The sequence below is a fragment of the Anomaloglossus baeobatrachus genome, chromosome 3 (assembly GCF_048569485.1).
Source record: "Anomaloglossus baeobatrachus isolate aAnoBae1 chromosome 3, aAnoBae1.hap1, whole genome shotgun sequence".
NCBI classification, from domain to species: Eukaryota; Metazoa; Chordata; class Amphibia; order Anura; family Aromobatidae; genus Anomaloglossus; species Anomaloglossus baeobatrachus.
In genome coordinates, this window is record NC_134355.1 from 619,208,474 (window position 1) to 619,224,421 (window position 15,948).

General features: G+C 53.4%; 1 protein-coding gene across 1 annotated transcript in view; it reads left to right on the forward strand.

Annotated features, from left to right (window-relative positions):
* CPSF3 (cleavage and polyadenylation specific factor 3) overlaps positions 1–3,553 on the forward strand; it is a 122,735-nt gene extending 119,182 nt beyond the window's left edge. The window contains exon 18 of the mRNA XM_075341089.1: positions 3,303–3,553. Within this exon, the coding sequence (XP_075197204.1) occupies positions 3,303–3,407 (105 nt within the window). The 3' untranslated portion in view covers positions 3,408–3,553. The remainder of the gene's footprint in view (positions 1–3,302) is intronic.
* The last annotated feature ends 12,395 nt before the right edge of the window (positions 3,554–15,948 follow it).

Genomic DNA, 15,948 nt, shown 5'->3' on the forward strand with positions numbered 1-15,948 from the left:
GGTCCTACTCTCTCAGGCAATCTGCTGGTCAAGGCCCCCTCTCGGGTGGCATGCCAACACAGCTTCCGCTGGACAAACAGCGTTCACTACTGACAGGGGTGCAATCGTTCCTTCGAGCCCAGTCACACCCTTTGAGGCGCCTCATGCACTTCCTAGAGAAGTTGGTGGCAGCAATGGAGGCAGCTCCGTTTGCGCAGATTCATCTGCGCACACTTTATTGGGACTTTCTCCGCAAATGGGACAGCAAATCGACGTCCCTCGACAAGAACGTTGCTCCTTCTCGGGCAGCCATGGCCTCCCTTCAGTGGTGGCTTCTTCCCACTCTTGTCGAAGGAAAAATCCTTCCTGCCCACATCCTGGGCTGTGGTCACGGCGGACGCGAGTCTGTCAGGGAGTCTTCCTCCGCCACAGGGCTCAGGGTACATGGACTCAGCAGAGTCCTCCCTCCAGTTCAATGTTCTGGAGGTAAGGGCAGTGTTCTAGCCCTAAAAGCGTTCCAGCCATGGCTGGAAGGCAGGCAGATCCGAATTCAGTCGGACAACGCCACGGCGGTGGCATACATCAACCACCAAGGCGGCACAAGCAGTCGGCAAGCCTTCCAGCAAGTCCGGCGGATTCTGCTGTGGGTGGAAGCCACAGCCTCCACCATCTCCGCAGTTCACATCCCGGGCGTAGAAAACTGGGAAGCAGACTTTCTCAGTCGCCAGGACATGGACGCAGGGGAATGGTCTCTTCGACCGGACGTGTTTCAAGAGATTTGTTGCCGCTGGGGGAAGCCGGACGTTGACCTATTGGCGTCCCGGCACAACAACAAGGTCCCGGCATTCATGGCACGTTCTCAAGATCACAGAGCTCTGGCGGCAGACGCATTAGTTCAGGATTGGTCGCAGTTTCCACTGCCTCACGTATTTCTCCTCTGGCACTGCTGCCCAGAGCGTTACGCAGGATCAGATCCGACTGCCGCCGCGCCATCCTCGTCGCTCCAGACTGGCCGAGGAGGTCGTGGTACACGGATCTGTGGCATCTCACGGTAGGCCAACCGTGGACACTACCAGACCGGCCAGCCTTGCTGTCTCAAGGGCTGGTTTTTCCATCTGAATGCTGCGGCCCTCAACCTGACTGCGTAGCCATTGAGTCCTGGATCCTAGCGTCTTCAGGGTTATCTCAAGAGGTCATTGCCACTATGAGACAAGCCAGGAAACCAACGTCCGCCAAGATCTACCACAGGACGTGGAAGATCTTCTTATCCTGGTGCTCTGATCAGAGTTTTACTCTCTGCCATTCGCCTTGCCCACTTTCTGTCCTTCCTTCAATCCGGAATGAAAAGGGGTTGTCTCTCGGTTCCCTCAAGGGACAAGTTCGGCGCTTTCTGTGTTGTTTTCAAAAGCGTCTAGCCAAACTCCCTCAGGTACACACGTTCCTGCAGGGGGTTTGCCACATAGTCCCTCCTTACAAGCGTCGGCTAGAACCCTGGGATCGGAACAGGGTGATACCGGCTCTTCAGAAACCACCCTTCGAGCCAATGATTGATATTCTTTTCCACGACTTTCACAGAAGGTGGTCTTCCTAGTGGCAGTCACGTCACTCCGCAGAGTGTCTGACATAGCAGCGCTGTCATGCAAAGCCGCCCTTCCTGGTGTTTCACCAGGACAAGGTGGTTCTGCGTCCGGTTCCGGAATTTCTCCCGAAGGTGGTATCCTCTGTTCATCTCAATCAGGATATCTTCTTACCTTCTTTTTGTTCTCATCCGGTTCACCAATGTGAAAAGGATTTGCACTTGTTAGTCTGATGAGAGCACTCGGACTCTACATTTCTCGTACGGCGCCCCTGCGCCGCTCGGATGCGCTCTTTGTCCTTGTCGCTGGCCAGCGTAAAGGGTCGCAAGCTCCCAAGTCAACTTGGCTCGGTGGATCAAGGAACCAATTCTTGAAGCCTACCGTTCTGCTGGGCTTCCGGTTCCTTCAAGGCTGAAGGCCCATTCTGCCAGAGCCGTGGGTGCGTCCTGGGCGTTGCTGCACCAGGCTACGGCTCAGCAGGTGTGTCAGGCGACTACCTGGTTGAGTCTGCACGCTTTCACGGAGCACTATCTAGTGCATACCTACGCTCAGCAGATGCCAGCTTAGGTAGGCGAGTCCTTCAGGCGGCGGTTGTCCACCTGTAGGAAGGAGCCGTTTTACGGCTCTTTTACCGAGGTATTCTTTTACCCACCCAGGGACTGCTTTTGGACGTCCCAATTGTCTGGGTCTCCCAATGGAGCGACAAAGAAGAAGGGAATTTTGTTTACTTACCGTAAATTCCTTTTCTTCTAGCTCCAATTGGGAGACCCAGCACCCGCCCCTGTTCCCTTCGGGCTATTATTTCTTGTGTACACATGTTGTGCAGATTGAATTGTTCTTGGTCATGGTTTCAGTTCTCCGAACATCCTTCGGATTGAATTTACCTTAGACCAATTTATAAGTTTCCTCCTTCCTGCTTTTGCACCAAAACTGAGGAGCCCGTGATGCACGGGAGGGTGTATATCAGAGGGGAGGGGTTTACACTTTTAAGTGTAATACTTTGTGTGGCCTCCGGAGGCAGTAGCTATACACCCAATTGTCTGGGTCTCCCAATTGGAGCTAGAAGAAAAGGAATTTACGGTAAGTAAACAAAATTCCCTTCTTCTGTCTCAGCCACTTGTGACACAGCCAAAGTATGTGTAAATGGCCGATGGGTCCATGTCCAACCTCTGGGACTTGGGACAACTAGGACCTCACTTCCAGCTGATGCGTTCTCCATGTTTATTTTCATGAGGAGGTGGTCACGCTGCTTACTTGGGTATTTCTGCTAATCACATAGATTTCGGGCAGCATGGTGGCACAGTGGTTAGCACTGCAGTCTTGCAGTGCTGGGGTCCTGGGTTCAATTCCCACCAAGGACACCATCTGCAAGGAGTTGGTATGTTCTCCCTGTGTTTGCGTGGGTTTCCTCCCACACTCCAAAAACATACAGTTAGGGACCTTAGATTGTGAGCCCCGATGGGGACAGTGTTGCCAATGTATGTAATGTGCTATGGAATTAATAGCGCTATATAAATGAATAAATTATTATTAGATTTCAATGCAGAGTACTACATGTAGGACAAATCAGTGTTATTCTCCGACTAGTTATTAAAAAAAAAATCTATTGTGACGGCCGGATCACATCCAATATGGCCGCCATTTAAGATGACGTGTTATACTGTGGTGGGTGGGGTGTCCTGTTTTTGCATGTGTATCTGACTTTCCTTTATCGGTGACAATAATCCTCTTCCTTTCCCTCCTCAGACGGTGGAGTGTGAGGAAGGCTTGGATGAAGACGAGTCTCTGCGGGAATTGGTACAACTAGCGGCTCAAAGACTGTACGACGCCCTCGGCCCTGCCTGTCTTTAATGCGCCATGCTGCTGTGTTTTTTTTATTGTTTTGACTGTTTGTGATGTTAATCTCAAGAAATATCGTCCCATAATGTAAATAGATGTAACGTCTGATACCGACGCTGTGAATAAGAAGCTGCAAATCAATAAATATTTTATAAGTAGTCGCTTATTCCTGCGCATCTTATTCCATATCTAATGACCAGAGAACGTTATCTGAGAGGAGGGGGTCCGGACCACAGAGACTAGGCAGTGCCCCTATGAGGGTAACATCAGCAAGTGCTATACATGCGAACCAGCAGATCATGTGAAACACTAAAGGGTCTACAATTAACCCCTTACATTTCTACTATGTTTTCCCTGCCTCTTGTATTATCCACCACTGCAACAATCTTTATAAAAACAAAATATAGCTACCAGGGCACAAAGATGATGATACTTGTGTATTCAGCATGGAAATATTTAGTATAAGTAGCACCTGATGTTGTATGATCACTATTCACTGCACTCCGCTACAGAAGTTCCCATAAAGGGGTTAATTCTTCTCATCATAATGTTCTGCTGTGTCCATTATCTGCATTGTTTGCCGTCCTGGTGTGTGATCACATACTGTGGATGCAGGGAGTGTGCACAGGCTCCGTGGGCCCCCACCACAGACTCGTTCACCCTGGATTCACATTAAAATTGCCCCGTGAGCTTGGATGATCCTCGCTGACCCCACAGTTTGGTTGGGTTGATATCGGTGTTGAAGGCTCTGCATGCCGTGCCCCCCCTTCAAAGTAAATTTTCTTTGTCGCTCCATTGGGAGACCCAGACAATTGGGTGTATAGCTTCTGCCTCTGGAGGCCACACAAAGTATTACACTTTAAAAAGTGTAACCCCTCCCCTCTGCCTATACACCCTTACGTGGATCACGGGCTCCTCAGTTTTATGCTTTGTGTGGAAGGAGGCACAGTGAAGGTACTCTGTGTCCCCATGGGGGGGACTGTACAGGAAGGGTCGCACCTTCTTCCCGGAAGCCGCGGTAGTTCAATCCGTTGTCTTTTCGGCGGACTTCCGCGCCGACCGTGCCTGCTTGTCGGGGCGCGGTCTCAAATTTAGTCCCCGGCTTCGCCACGGCCTAGTTGTGAAAAATCCCGCCCCCGGGCCTGCCTGTCAGGGGGAAGGGCGGGATTACCGACATGACATCGGATGTGAGGGCTGGAGCATCTTGCATGTCTCCTTCCCCCTCATTGACCACTGTGGGGACCCCAGATTCCCGCTCTTTCCTAGCTCCGCCCTCGGCCCCACTCCTCCCCTGAGAGCTCCGGCGGCCATTTTTGGTATTCTGCCGGTGGATGCTTCTCAGTGACAAAGCTCTGCAGCTCCGGGGGATCCAGGACAGGGAATCTGGAGGACACACTCCGCTCGTTAGCGGTCGGTAAGCCACACCGGTCACCCGGTGCTGGTCCCCTAAGGTGCCGGAATAGATATAGATATAGATATAGATATATATATATATATATATATATATATATATATGTGTATATATATATATATATATATATATAATAGATATATATATCTGTTCGGACAGGCTGTATACCCTTTTCCCATATACCCTCAGTGGTCACTCTCCTAAGAGACAACAGCATGTCGTCCACAAGGAGCAAAGCTACTAAGGCACAGATTTTTCTTCATCGTTCCTTATGGGAGACCCAGACCATGGGTGTATAGCTTCTGCCTCCGGAGGACACACAAATTACTACACTCAAACGTGTAGCTCCTCCCTCCGGGCTATATACACCCCCTGGATGACAATCTAACCAGTTCAATGCTTTGTGTTCAGGAGGTCACACACACATGCATTCTCTGATTTTTTCATTTTTATTTTTTGATTTTAAAGATTTGGAAGAAAAGCGGGTCCAGTCTGGACTCCCGGCATGTCCCTTCTCACCCCACTGTGTCGCCGGTGCTGTTAAGGTTGACTTTACAAGGCTGGAGCCTTCACATGCCGCGCTCCTTCACATCCTCTGAGAGGCTCTGGGTTGAAGTGGGAGCTGTCACGGTCCTCTCTGCTTGCAGAAGACCGGTCTCCATCCGCAGCCCTGTCTGGTTCCTGCTGGAAGGAGCGTTTAACCCCCCTCAGGGACTGGCCCTGCGTCTCAAAAGCTAAGTATTGAGACGTTTTTCAGGGGTCCCGGGTACTTTTATTAGGGGGAAAGTATGTTTTTTATGTTTACTGTAAATTCCGGCCGGTTCTGGGGTTTTCCCCTGAGAACCGCGCCGAAGGTGCCTGCTCGTCGGCCGCATGTTAAAATCTAGGCCCCGGCTTCTGTTTGGGCCTAGTTTCGGTTTCATCTTCCTCTGCATGTCATTCATGCAGGGGAATAGAGTGGCGCCGCCCACCGGCCATCCAGCAGAGGGGAGGACACTCCTCTCTGAGGAGATGTTTCCCTCCCCTGCATCTCTCCTTAGCCCTCCGGTTTCCCGCTCTTGGGCTAATCTCCGCCCCCCCTCCTCCTCCCAGCGCCATTTTCTCAGCGTTTATCACACTGATCGGCGCTGGCTGCTGAATCTGCTGCTTGCTAGGAAGGCTGACGCTTTACTAGGGGTCCGAGCTGTGGAATCCGGAGGGCACACAGAGAGCGGTCTGGTAAGCCACAACCTCTGGTTGTGGGCTTTATTATACACTCTCAGGACATTCTATACGAGTGTATTCTTACTGCAGAGCTTCCACCTCAGCAGCATGTCTGTCACCCGGAGCAAGGCTGCAAACATGTACGCTATATGCACTGCATGTAAGCGCATTCTGCCAGAGCCAAGCACATACCCACATTGTGATGCCTGTGCTAACATGGTTGTGTCTCAGCCTGGAGCCTCCTCAGGGGTCCCTCCGGCTGCTCCGGCCCCGGTGGCTGAACCCCCGGCTTGGGTAGCATCCTTTTCCCAAGCTATTTCCCAGTCTTTTGCCGACTTCATGGGGCAGCTGACCATGCATCAGCCCTCTTCTCAGGGTGCCTCTGCTGCTCTGAGTTCTGCAGAGCTCTCAGAGCATGTCCTAGGACCCCGTCCCCCTAAACGGAGACGCAGGGACCCTTCTCCTTCCTCGTCCCACGGCTCTGATTCACGAGCCGAGGTGCAGGGCGAGGAGGATTCGTTTACTGTGGGCTCAGACGCTACCTCTATGTACCCCATTGACGTGTCTGAGGGTGATGCGGATGTTAGTGACTTGATTGCATCCATTAACTCCGTACTGAACCTCAATCCACCTGAGTCAGAGGAACAAGCCTCTCTGGTAGAGATACACCAGTTTACCTCACCTAAGAGAGCTAAGAGTATGTTTTTTAACCACTCCAGTTTTCGGACCACTGTTACCAGGCCCAGGGCCTGTCCTGACAAACGTTTTCCGAAGCGTAGTTCTGATGACCGTTTTCCTTTTCCACCAGAGGTGGTTAAGGAATGGGCCCAATCTCCAAAGGTAGACCCTCCAGTGTCCAGAATCTCAGCCCGCACAGTCGTAGCTGTGGCTGATGGCACTTCTCTTAAGGATCCCACTGACCGCCAGGTTGACCTTCTGGCCAAGTCTGTATATGAGGCGGCAGGAGCCTCGTTCTCCCCGTCTTTTGCGGCAGTGTGGGCTCTTAAGGCAGTCTCTGCCTCTCTGGCAGAGATACATTCCCTCACCAGGGACTCTATGCCTGAGATGGATGCCTTAACTTCTCAAGCTTCGGCTTTTTCATCCTACGCCATGTCTGCCATCCTGGAGGCTTCTCACCGCACGGCGGTGGCCTCCGCTAACTCCCTCGCGATCCGCAGGATCTTGTGGCTTCGAGAGTGGAAAACAGACGCTTCCTCTAAGAACTACCTTGCGGGTCTTACTTTTGCTGGGTCCCGGCTGTTTGGTGAACAACTGGATGAAATAATTAAGGAAGCTACTGGCGGGAAGAGTACTTCCTTGCCACAAACTAAAACCAGGAAACCTGTCCAGGGCAGGAACCAATCGAGGTTTCGTTCCTTTCGTTCCTCTAACTGGTCATCCTCTAAGCCCTCGACCTCGTCCACTACCGCAGCCAAGGATCGTAAACCCAACTGGCGCGCGAAGCCGCGTCCTCAAAAGACCGGAGGAGCCGCTGCCACTAAGGCAGCCTCCTCTTGACTATCTGGCTGCGCCAGCAACGTCCTTGGTCGGTGGCAGGCTCTCCCACTTTGGCGACGTGTGGTTTCAACACGTCTCCGATCAGTGGGTGCGAGATATCATCTCCCACGGCTACAGGATAGAATTTTCTTCCAGCCCGCCAAACAGATTTTTTCTGTCCACCCCCCCCTGCTCCAAAGCCGCCGCCTACTCTCAGGCCGTGGCATCCCTGCAGGCCAACGGTGTAATTGTTCCGGTTCCCGCCCGGGAACGGTTCAGCGGTTTCTACTCAAACCTCTTTCTAGTTCCCAAGAAGGACGGTTCCTTCCGGCCCATCCTGGATCTCAAGCTTCTCAACAAGCATGTTCAGGTGCGGCACTTTCGCATGGAATCTCTGAGATCGGTCATTGCCTCAATGACCCAAGGAGATTTTCTGGCATCCATCGACATCAGAGATGCCTACCTGCATGTGCCTATTGCGGTTTCACACCAGCGTTGGCTACGCTTTGCAATCGGAGAGGAACATTTCCAATTCATGGCTCTCCCCTTCGGCTTAGCCACGGCCCCTCGAGTATTCACCAAGGTCATGGCAGCAGTGGTTGCGGTTCTGCACCTCCAGGGGTTGGCAGTGATTCCTTACCTGGACGACCTTCTAGTCAAGGCCTCATCCAGTGCAGACTGCCAGTGGAGTGTCTCACTCACGCTCGCCACGCTCGTTCAGTTCGGGTGGCTTGTCAACCTACCCAAGTCCACTCTGACCCCGACCCAGGTGCTTCTTTACCTAGGGATGCAATTCGAGACTCTGCCGGCACTTGTCAAGTTGCCCTTAGTCAAACAGCAGTCCCTTCGTCTGGCGGTGCGCTCTCTGCTGAGGCACCGCCGTCATTCCATCAGACACCTCATGCAGGTGCTAGGTCAGATGGTGGCATCAATGGAAGCGGTTCCCTTTGCCCAGTTCCATCTGCGTCCCCTGCAGCTGGACATTCTCCGCTGTTGGGACAAGCGAATCTCTTCCTTGCACAGGCTGGTGGTTCTGTCGTCACAGACCAGGAGCTCCCTTCAGTGGTGGCTTCGGCCCCTCTCTCTGTCTCAGGGACGCTCCTTCCTGACTCCGTCCTGGGTGATCCTCACCACGGATGCCAGCCTCTCCGGTTGGGGAGCAGTATTTCTCCATCACCGAGCACAGGGCACTTGGACTCCGTCCGAATCAGCCCTCTCGATCAATGTGCTGGAGATCAGAGCTGTGTTTCTAGCTCTCCTAGCCTTTCACCACCTGTTGGCGGGCAGGCACATTCGAGTTCAGTCGGACAACGCGACAGCGGTTGCCTACATCAATCACCAGGGCGGGACTCACAGCCGTCTGGCGATGTTGGAGGTTCAACGAATCCTCCAGTGGACGGAGGACTCCAAGTCCACCATATCTGCAGTCCACATCCCAGGCGTGGAAAACTGGGAGGCCGATTATCTCAGCCGTCAAACCGTGGACAGCGGCGAGTGGGCCCTGCATCCGTCAGTGTTCAGATCAATCTGCCGCAAGTGGGGCACTCCGGAAGTGGATCTAATGGCATCCCGGCACAACAACAAGGTTCTGGTTTACATGGCTCGCTCCCACGATCCTCAGGCCTTCGCAGCGGACGCACTGGTTCAAGATTGGTCTCAGTTCCGTCTGGCCTATGTGTTTCCCCCTCTAGCTCTCTTGCCCAGGGTTCTGCGCAAGATCGGAATGGAGGGCCGTCGAGTCATAATCATTGCTCCGGACTGGCCCAGGCGAGCTTGGTACCCAGACCTGCTCCGTCTGTCCGTAGGGGTGCCGTAGCACCTCCCGGACCGCCCAGACCTTCTCTCTCAAGGTCCGTTCTTCCGCCAGAATTCTGCGGCTCTCAGATTGACGGCGTGGCTCTTGAGTCCTGGATCCTGACTGCTTCAGGCATTCCCTCTGAGGTCATCTCCACTATGACTCGGGCTCGGAAGTTTTCCTCGGCCAAGATTTACCACAGGACTTGGAGGATTTTCCTGTCCTGGTGTCGCTCTTCCGACCATGCTCCTTGGCCGTTCTCCTTGCCGACCATCCTGTCTTTTCTACAGTCCGGTCTACAGCTAGGACTGTCCCTCAATTCCCTCAAGGGACAGGTGTCGGCTCTGTCGGTATTGTTCCAGCGGCGTATCGCCCGACTGGCTCAGGTGCGCACCTTCATGCAGGGCGCATCTCACATCATTCCTTATTACCGGCGGCCCTTGGATCCCTGGGACCTTAATCTGGTCCTCACGGCCTTACAGAAACCCCCCTTTGAGCCTCTCAGGGAGGTTCCTTTGTTTAGACTTTCACAGAAAGTTGTTTTTCTAGTAGCCATAACTTCTCTCAGGAGAGTTTCTGATTTGGCTGCGCTCTCTTCGGAATCCCCCTTTTTGGTGTTTCACCAAGACAAGGTGGTTCTTCGTCCGACTCCGGACTTTCTTCCTAAGGTGGTGTCTCCTTTCCACCTTAACCAGGACATTTCATTGCCTTCTCTTTGTCCGGCCCCTGTGCATCGCTTTGAGAAGGCGTTGCATTCCTTAGACTTGGTGCGGGCGCTCCGAATCTATGTGTCACGCACCGCCGTTTTTAGGCGGTGCACCTCACTTTTTGTGCTAACCACTGGTCAGCGCAAGGGTCTCGCTGCTTCTAAACCGACCCTAGCTCGTTGGATCAGGTCGGCTATGACCGATGCCTACCAGTGTTCTCAGGTGCCTCCTCCGCCAGGGATTAAGGCGCACTCAACCAGAGCTGTCGGTGCCTCCTGGGCTTTCAGGCACCAGGCTACGGCTCAGCAGGTTTGTCAGGCTGCCACGTGGTCCAGTCTGCACACTTTTTCGAAGCACTACCAAGTGCATGCTCATGCTTCGGCAGATGCGAGCTTGGGCAGATGCATTCTTCAGGCGGCTGTCGCCCATTTGTGAAGTTAGGTTTTGCCTACTTCTCAGTTTGGTTTATTTCCCACCCATGGACTGCTTTGGAACGTCCCATGGTCTGGGTCTCCCATAAGGAACGATGAAGAAAAAGAGAATTTTGTTTACTTACCGTAAATTCTTTTTCTTATAGTTCCGACATGGGAGACCCAGCACCCTCCCTGTTGCCTGTTGGCAGTTTTTTGTTCCGTGTGTTTCACCGGCTGTTGTTAGTAGACAGAGTTCCGGTCTTTCCGAGTTTTACTCTATCTCTACTTATGGGTGGATGTCCTCCTTCAGCTTTTGCACTGAACTGGTTAGATTGTCATCCAGGGGGTGTATATAGCCCGGAGGGAGGAGCTACACGTTTGAGTGTAGTACTTTGTGTGTCCTACGGAGGCAGAAGCTATACACCCATGGTCTGGGTCTCCCATGTCGGAACTATAAGAAAAAGAATTTACGGTAAGTAAACAAAATTCTCTTTTTTTCGCAGCCTGTACCTCTTGTGGGGCTATGTTGCCTGCGGGGTCCACCTACCCTCACTGTGATCAATGCTCGACTTCTGCCACGCTTGCTCAGCCGGAGCCTAGGGCACTTGTGGGCCCCTCGGCTCATGTAGATCCCCCTGCTCCCCCTGAGCAGGCTGCAGGGACAGAGTCACCGGCCTTGGCCTCTTTCGCTGAGAAACTCTGTCACTTTCTCAATCCATTGCACAGTCTATGGACAAATGGTCATCTAAGCTCCTTGAGGCATTGCAGTCCAGACCGGGCCCTTCACAGGCTCCGGCCCCTGTTAGCTTGTCTCCTCCAGGCCCTTCTCGGTCCGCGCCGCAGCGCGCTCCAAGGTTAGCCCCTAGGTCCCAGGCGGAGGACTCCTGCCCGGACCGCTGTCCCAGACCGGCTAAGCGGCCTCGCTGGGACTCTTCCCCGGCCTCCTCACGCTGCTCTGGATCTCAGCTTGAGGACTCTCAGGAAGACGAGGCGGACGTGGGAGCTCAGGGCTCTGACCCTGACTTCGCCCTTAACCTTGATACACCTGAGGGGGACGCATTAGTTAATGATCTTATCTCGTCCATCAACCAGGTGTTGGATCTCTCACCCCCGCCTCCTCCTGTAGAAGAGTCGGCTTCTCAGCAGGAGAAACACCAATTTCGTTTCCCCAAACGTACGCGCAATACGTTTTTTGATCACTCTAACTTCAGGGACGCTGTCCAGAAGCCCACAGCGGTCCCGGACAAGCGCTTTGCTAAACGGCACACTGACACGCGTTATCCCTTTCCACCTGAAGTCGTTAAGGGCTGGGCACACTCTCCCAAGGTGGATCCTCCAGTCTCTAGATTGGCTGCTAGGTCCGTTGTGTCTGTTGCCGATGGCTCATCCCTGAAGGATGCCACTGACAGACAGAGCTCTTGGTGAAGTCTATCTATGAGGCCACGGGCGCGTCTTTCGCCCCGGCCTTTGCGGCTGTGTGGGCTCTCCAAGCAATCTTGGCTTGTCTGACTGAGATTAATGCTGTCACACGGAATTCTGCTCCGCATGTTTCTTCCTTGACCTCTCAGGCATCAGCTTTTTCGTCCTACGCCATGAACGCCGTCCTGGACTCCACTAGCCGTACGGCTGTAGCATCTGCTAACTCCGTGGCAGTCCGCAGGGCCATGTGGCTGCGCGAATGGAAAGCAGACTCTGCTTCCAAAAGGTTCTTAACTGGTTTTGCCTTTTTCTGGCGACCGTTTATTTGGCGAACGATTGGATGAGATTATTAAGGAATCCTCGGGTAAGGACTCCTCCTTACCCCAATCCAAACCTAAGAGACCTCAGCAGAGAAAAATCCAATCGAGGTTTCGGTCCTTTCGTCCCTCCGCCAAGCCCCAATCCTCTTCGTCCAACCGGCCGGAGAAAGGCCAGAGGAACTCCTATGCGTGGCGGTCCAAGTCACGCCCCCAAAAGGCCGCAGGAGGCACTGCCTCCAAGACGGCCTCCTCATGACTCTCGGCCTCATCTAGCCATATCCTCGGTCGGTGGCAGGCTCTCCCGCTTTGGCGACGCCTGGTGGCCACATGTTCAAGACCGATGGGTGAGAGACATTTTGTCTCATGATTACAGGATAGAGTTCAGCTCCCGACCTACGACTCGTTTCTTCAGAACCTCCCCACCCCCCGCACAGGCCGACGCACTTTTTCAGGCAGTGGACGCTCTAAAGATCGAAGGAGTTGTGATTCCCGTTCCCCTTCAGGAACGTGGTCGCGGATTTTACTCCAACTTGTTCGTGGTGCCAAAAAAGGACGGGTCATTCCGTCCCGTTCTGGACCTCAAGTTACTCAACAGACATGTGAGAACCAGACGGGTTCGGATGGAATCTCTCCGCTCGGTCATCGCCTCGATGTCACAAGGAGACTTCCTAGCATCGATCGACATCAAGGATGCTTATCTCCATGTGCCGATCGCACCCGAACATCAACGTTTCCTGCGTTTCGCCATCGGGGACGAACACCTCCAGTTCGTGGCATTGCCTTTCGGCCTGGCGACAGCCCCACGGGTTTTCACCAAAGTCATGGCATCCGTCGTGGCGGTCCTGCACTCTCAGGGCCACTCGGTGATCCCCTACTTAGACAATCTCCTAGTCAGGGCCCCTTCTCGGGTGGCGTGTCAACAAAGCCTTACCGTCACTCTGGCGACTCTCCAGCAGTTTGGGTGGATCATCAATTTCCCGAAATCCAAATTGACACCGACCCAATCACTGACTTACCTCGGGATGGAGTTTCATACCCAGCCAGCGTTAGTCAAGCTACCGCGGGACAAACAGCTTTCTCTGCAGGCGGGGGTGCAATCCCTTCTTCGGAGTCAGTCACACCCCTTAAGGCTCCTCATGCACTTCCTGGGGAAGATGGTTGCAGCTATGGAGGCAGCGCCGTTCGCGCAATTCCATCTACGACCACTCCAACGGGACATTCTTCGCAAATGGGACAAGAGTGTGGCTTCCCTCGACAAGGACATCTCTTTCCCTTGCAACCAAAACATCACTTCAGTGGTGGCTCCTACCCACGTCTCTGTCTCGGGGAAAATCCTTTCTACCTCCAACCTGGGCCGTGGTCACCATGGACGCGAGCCTGTCAGGTTGGGGAGCGTTTTTTCTCCACCACAGGGCTCAAGGAACCTGGACTCCGATAGAATCGTCCCTTCAGATCAATCTCCTGGAGATAAGGGCAGTATATCTAGCACTATTGGCTTTCTATCGGTGGCTGGAGGGCAGGCAGATCCGAATTCAGTCGGACAACGCCACTGCCGTCGCCTACATCAACCACCAAGGCGGCACTCGCAGTCGTCAAGCCTTCCAGGAAGTCCGGCGGATTCTGCAGTGGGTGGAAGCCACAGGCTCCACCATCTCCGCAGTTCACATCCCGGGCGTAGAAAACTGGGAAGCAGATTTTCTCAGTCAGGGCATGGACGCGGGGGAATGGTCTCTACACCCAGACGTGCTTCGAGAGATCTGTCGCCGCTGGGGAACGCCGGATGTCGATCTCATGGCGTCACGACACAACAACAAGGTCCCGGCCTTCATGGCACGGTCTCAGGATCACAGAGCTCTGGCAGCGGACGCTTTAGTCCAGGATTGGTCGCAGTATCGACTGCCTTATGTGTTTCCCCCTCTGGCGATGCTGCCCAGGGTACTTCGCAAGATCAGGTCCGACTGCCGTCGCGCCATTCTCGTCGCTCCAGACTGGCCGAGGCGGTCGTGGTATCCGGATCTGTGGCATCTCACGGTGGGTCAACCGTGGGCACTTCCAGACCGCCCAGACTTGCTGTCACAAGGCCCGTTTTTCCATCTGAATTCTGTGGCCCTCAACCTGACTGTGTGGCCATTGAGTTCTGGCTCCTAGCGTCTTCAGGGTTATCTCAGGATGTCATTGCCACCATGAGACAAGCCAGGAAGCCAACGTCCGCCAAGATCTATTACAGGTCTTGGCAAATCTTCCTATCCTGGTGCGCGGATAACGGTTTTCCTCCATGGCCGTTTGCCTTACCCACATTCCTTTCATTCCTACAATCTGGAATGGAGAAGGGTTTGTCCCTCGGCTCTCTCAAGGGCCAAGTATCGGCGCTCTCCGTGTTTTTTCAAAAGCGTCTAGCCAGGCTTCCGCAGGTCCACACGTTCCTGCAGGGGGTCTGCCACATGGTCCCACCTTACAAACGTCCGTTGGAACCTTGGGATCTTAACAGGGTTCTGACGGCTCTTCAAAAGCCGCCTTTTGAGCCGCTGCGTGATGTTCTCTCTCCCGTCTTTCTCAGAAGGTGGCCTTCCTGGTGGCAGTCACTTCACTTCGGAGAGTGTCTGAGCTTGCAGCGCTGTCATGCAAAGCCCCCTTCCTGGTTTTCCACCAGGATAAGGTGGTTCTGCGTCCTGTCCCGGAATTTCTCCCTAAGGTGGTATCCCCTTTTCATCTAAATCAGGATATCTCCTTGCCTTCCTTTTGCCCTAATCCAATTCACCAGTGTGAAAAGGATTTGCACTCTTTGGATCTAGTGAGAGCACTCCGGTTCTACGTGTCTCGCACCGTGCCCCTGCGCCGTTCAGATGCGCTCTTTGTCCTTGTCGCTGGCCAGCGTAAGGGGTCGCAGGCTTCCAAGTCAACCTTGGCTCGGTGGATCAAGGAACCGATTCTCGAGGCCTACCGTTCTTCTGGGCTTCCGCTCCCTTCAGGGCTGAAAGCCCATTCTACCAGAGCCGTAGGTGCGTCCTGGGCATTGCGGCACCGGGCGACTGCTCAGCAGGTGTGTCAGGCAGCTACGTGGTCTAGTCTGCACACTTTCACGAAGCACTATCAAGTGCATACTTATGCTTCGGCAGACGCCAGTCTAGGTAGGCGAGTCCTCCAGGCGGCGGTTGCCCACCTGTAAGAGGGGGCCGTTTTCGACTTTCTTTATTGAGGTATTCTTTTACCCACCCAGGGACTGCTCTTGGACGTCCCAATTGTCTGGGTCTCCCAATGGAGCGACAAAGAAAAAGGGAATTTTGTTTACCGTAAATTCCTTTTCTTCTAGCTCCTATTGGGAGACCCAGCACCCGCCCCTGTTCCCTTCGGGCTGTTGTTCTTTTGTGTACACATGTTGTTGATGTTGAATTGTTCTTTTGGTTCATGGTTTTCAGTTCTCCGAACATCCTTCGGATTGAATTTACCCTAGACCAATTTATAAGTTTTCTCCTTCCTGCTTTTGCACCAAAACTGAGGAGCCCGTGGTCCATGGGAGGGTGTATAGGCAGAGGGGAGGGGTTACACTTTTTAAAGTGTAATACTTTGTGTGGCCTCCAGAGGCAGAAGCTATACACCCAATTGTCTGGGTCTCCCAATAGGAGCTAGAAGAAAAGGAATTTACGGTAAGTAAACAAAATTCCCTTTATTGAGACTTTGCAGCCCCTATGGAAGTTGCTGAGGTCCAATGGGCTGGTGTGGAGTCTGTCATGATGTATCTAGCGCCGACTGCTGCCGCATTGGTGTTACTGTTCTTATGTCAGAACTGA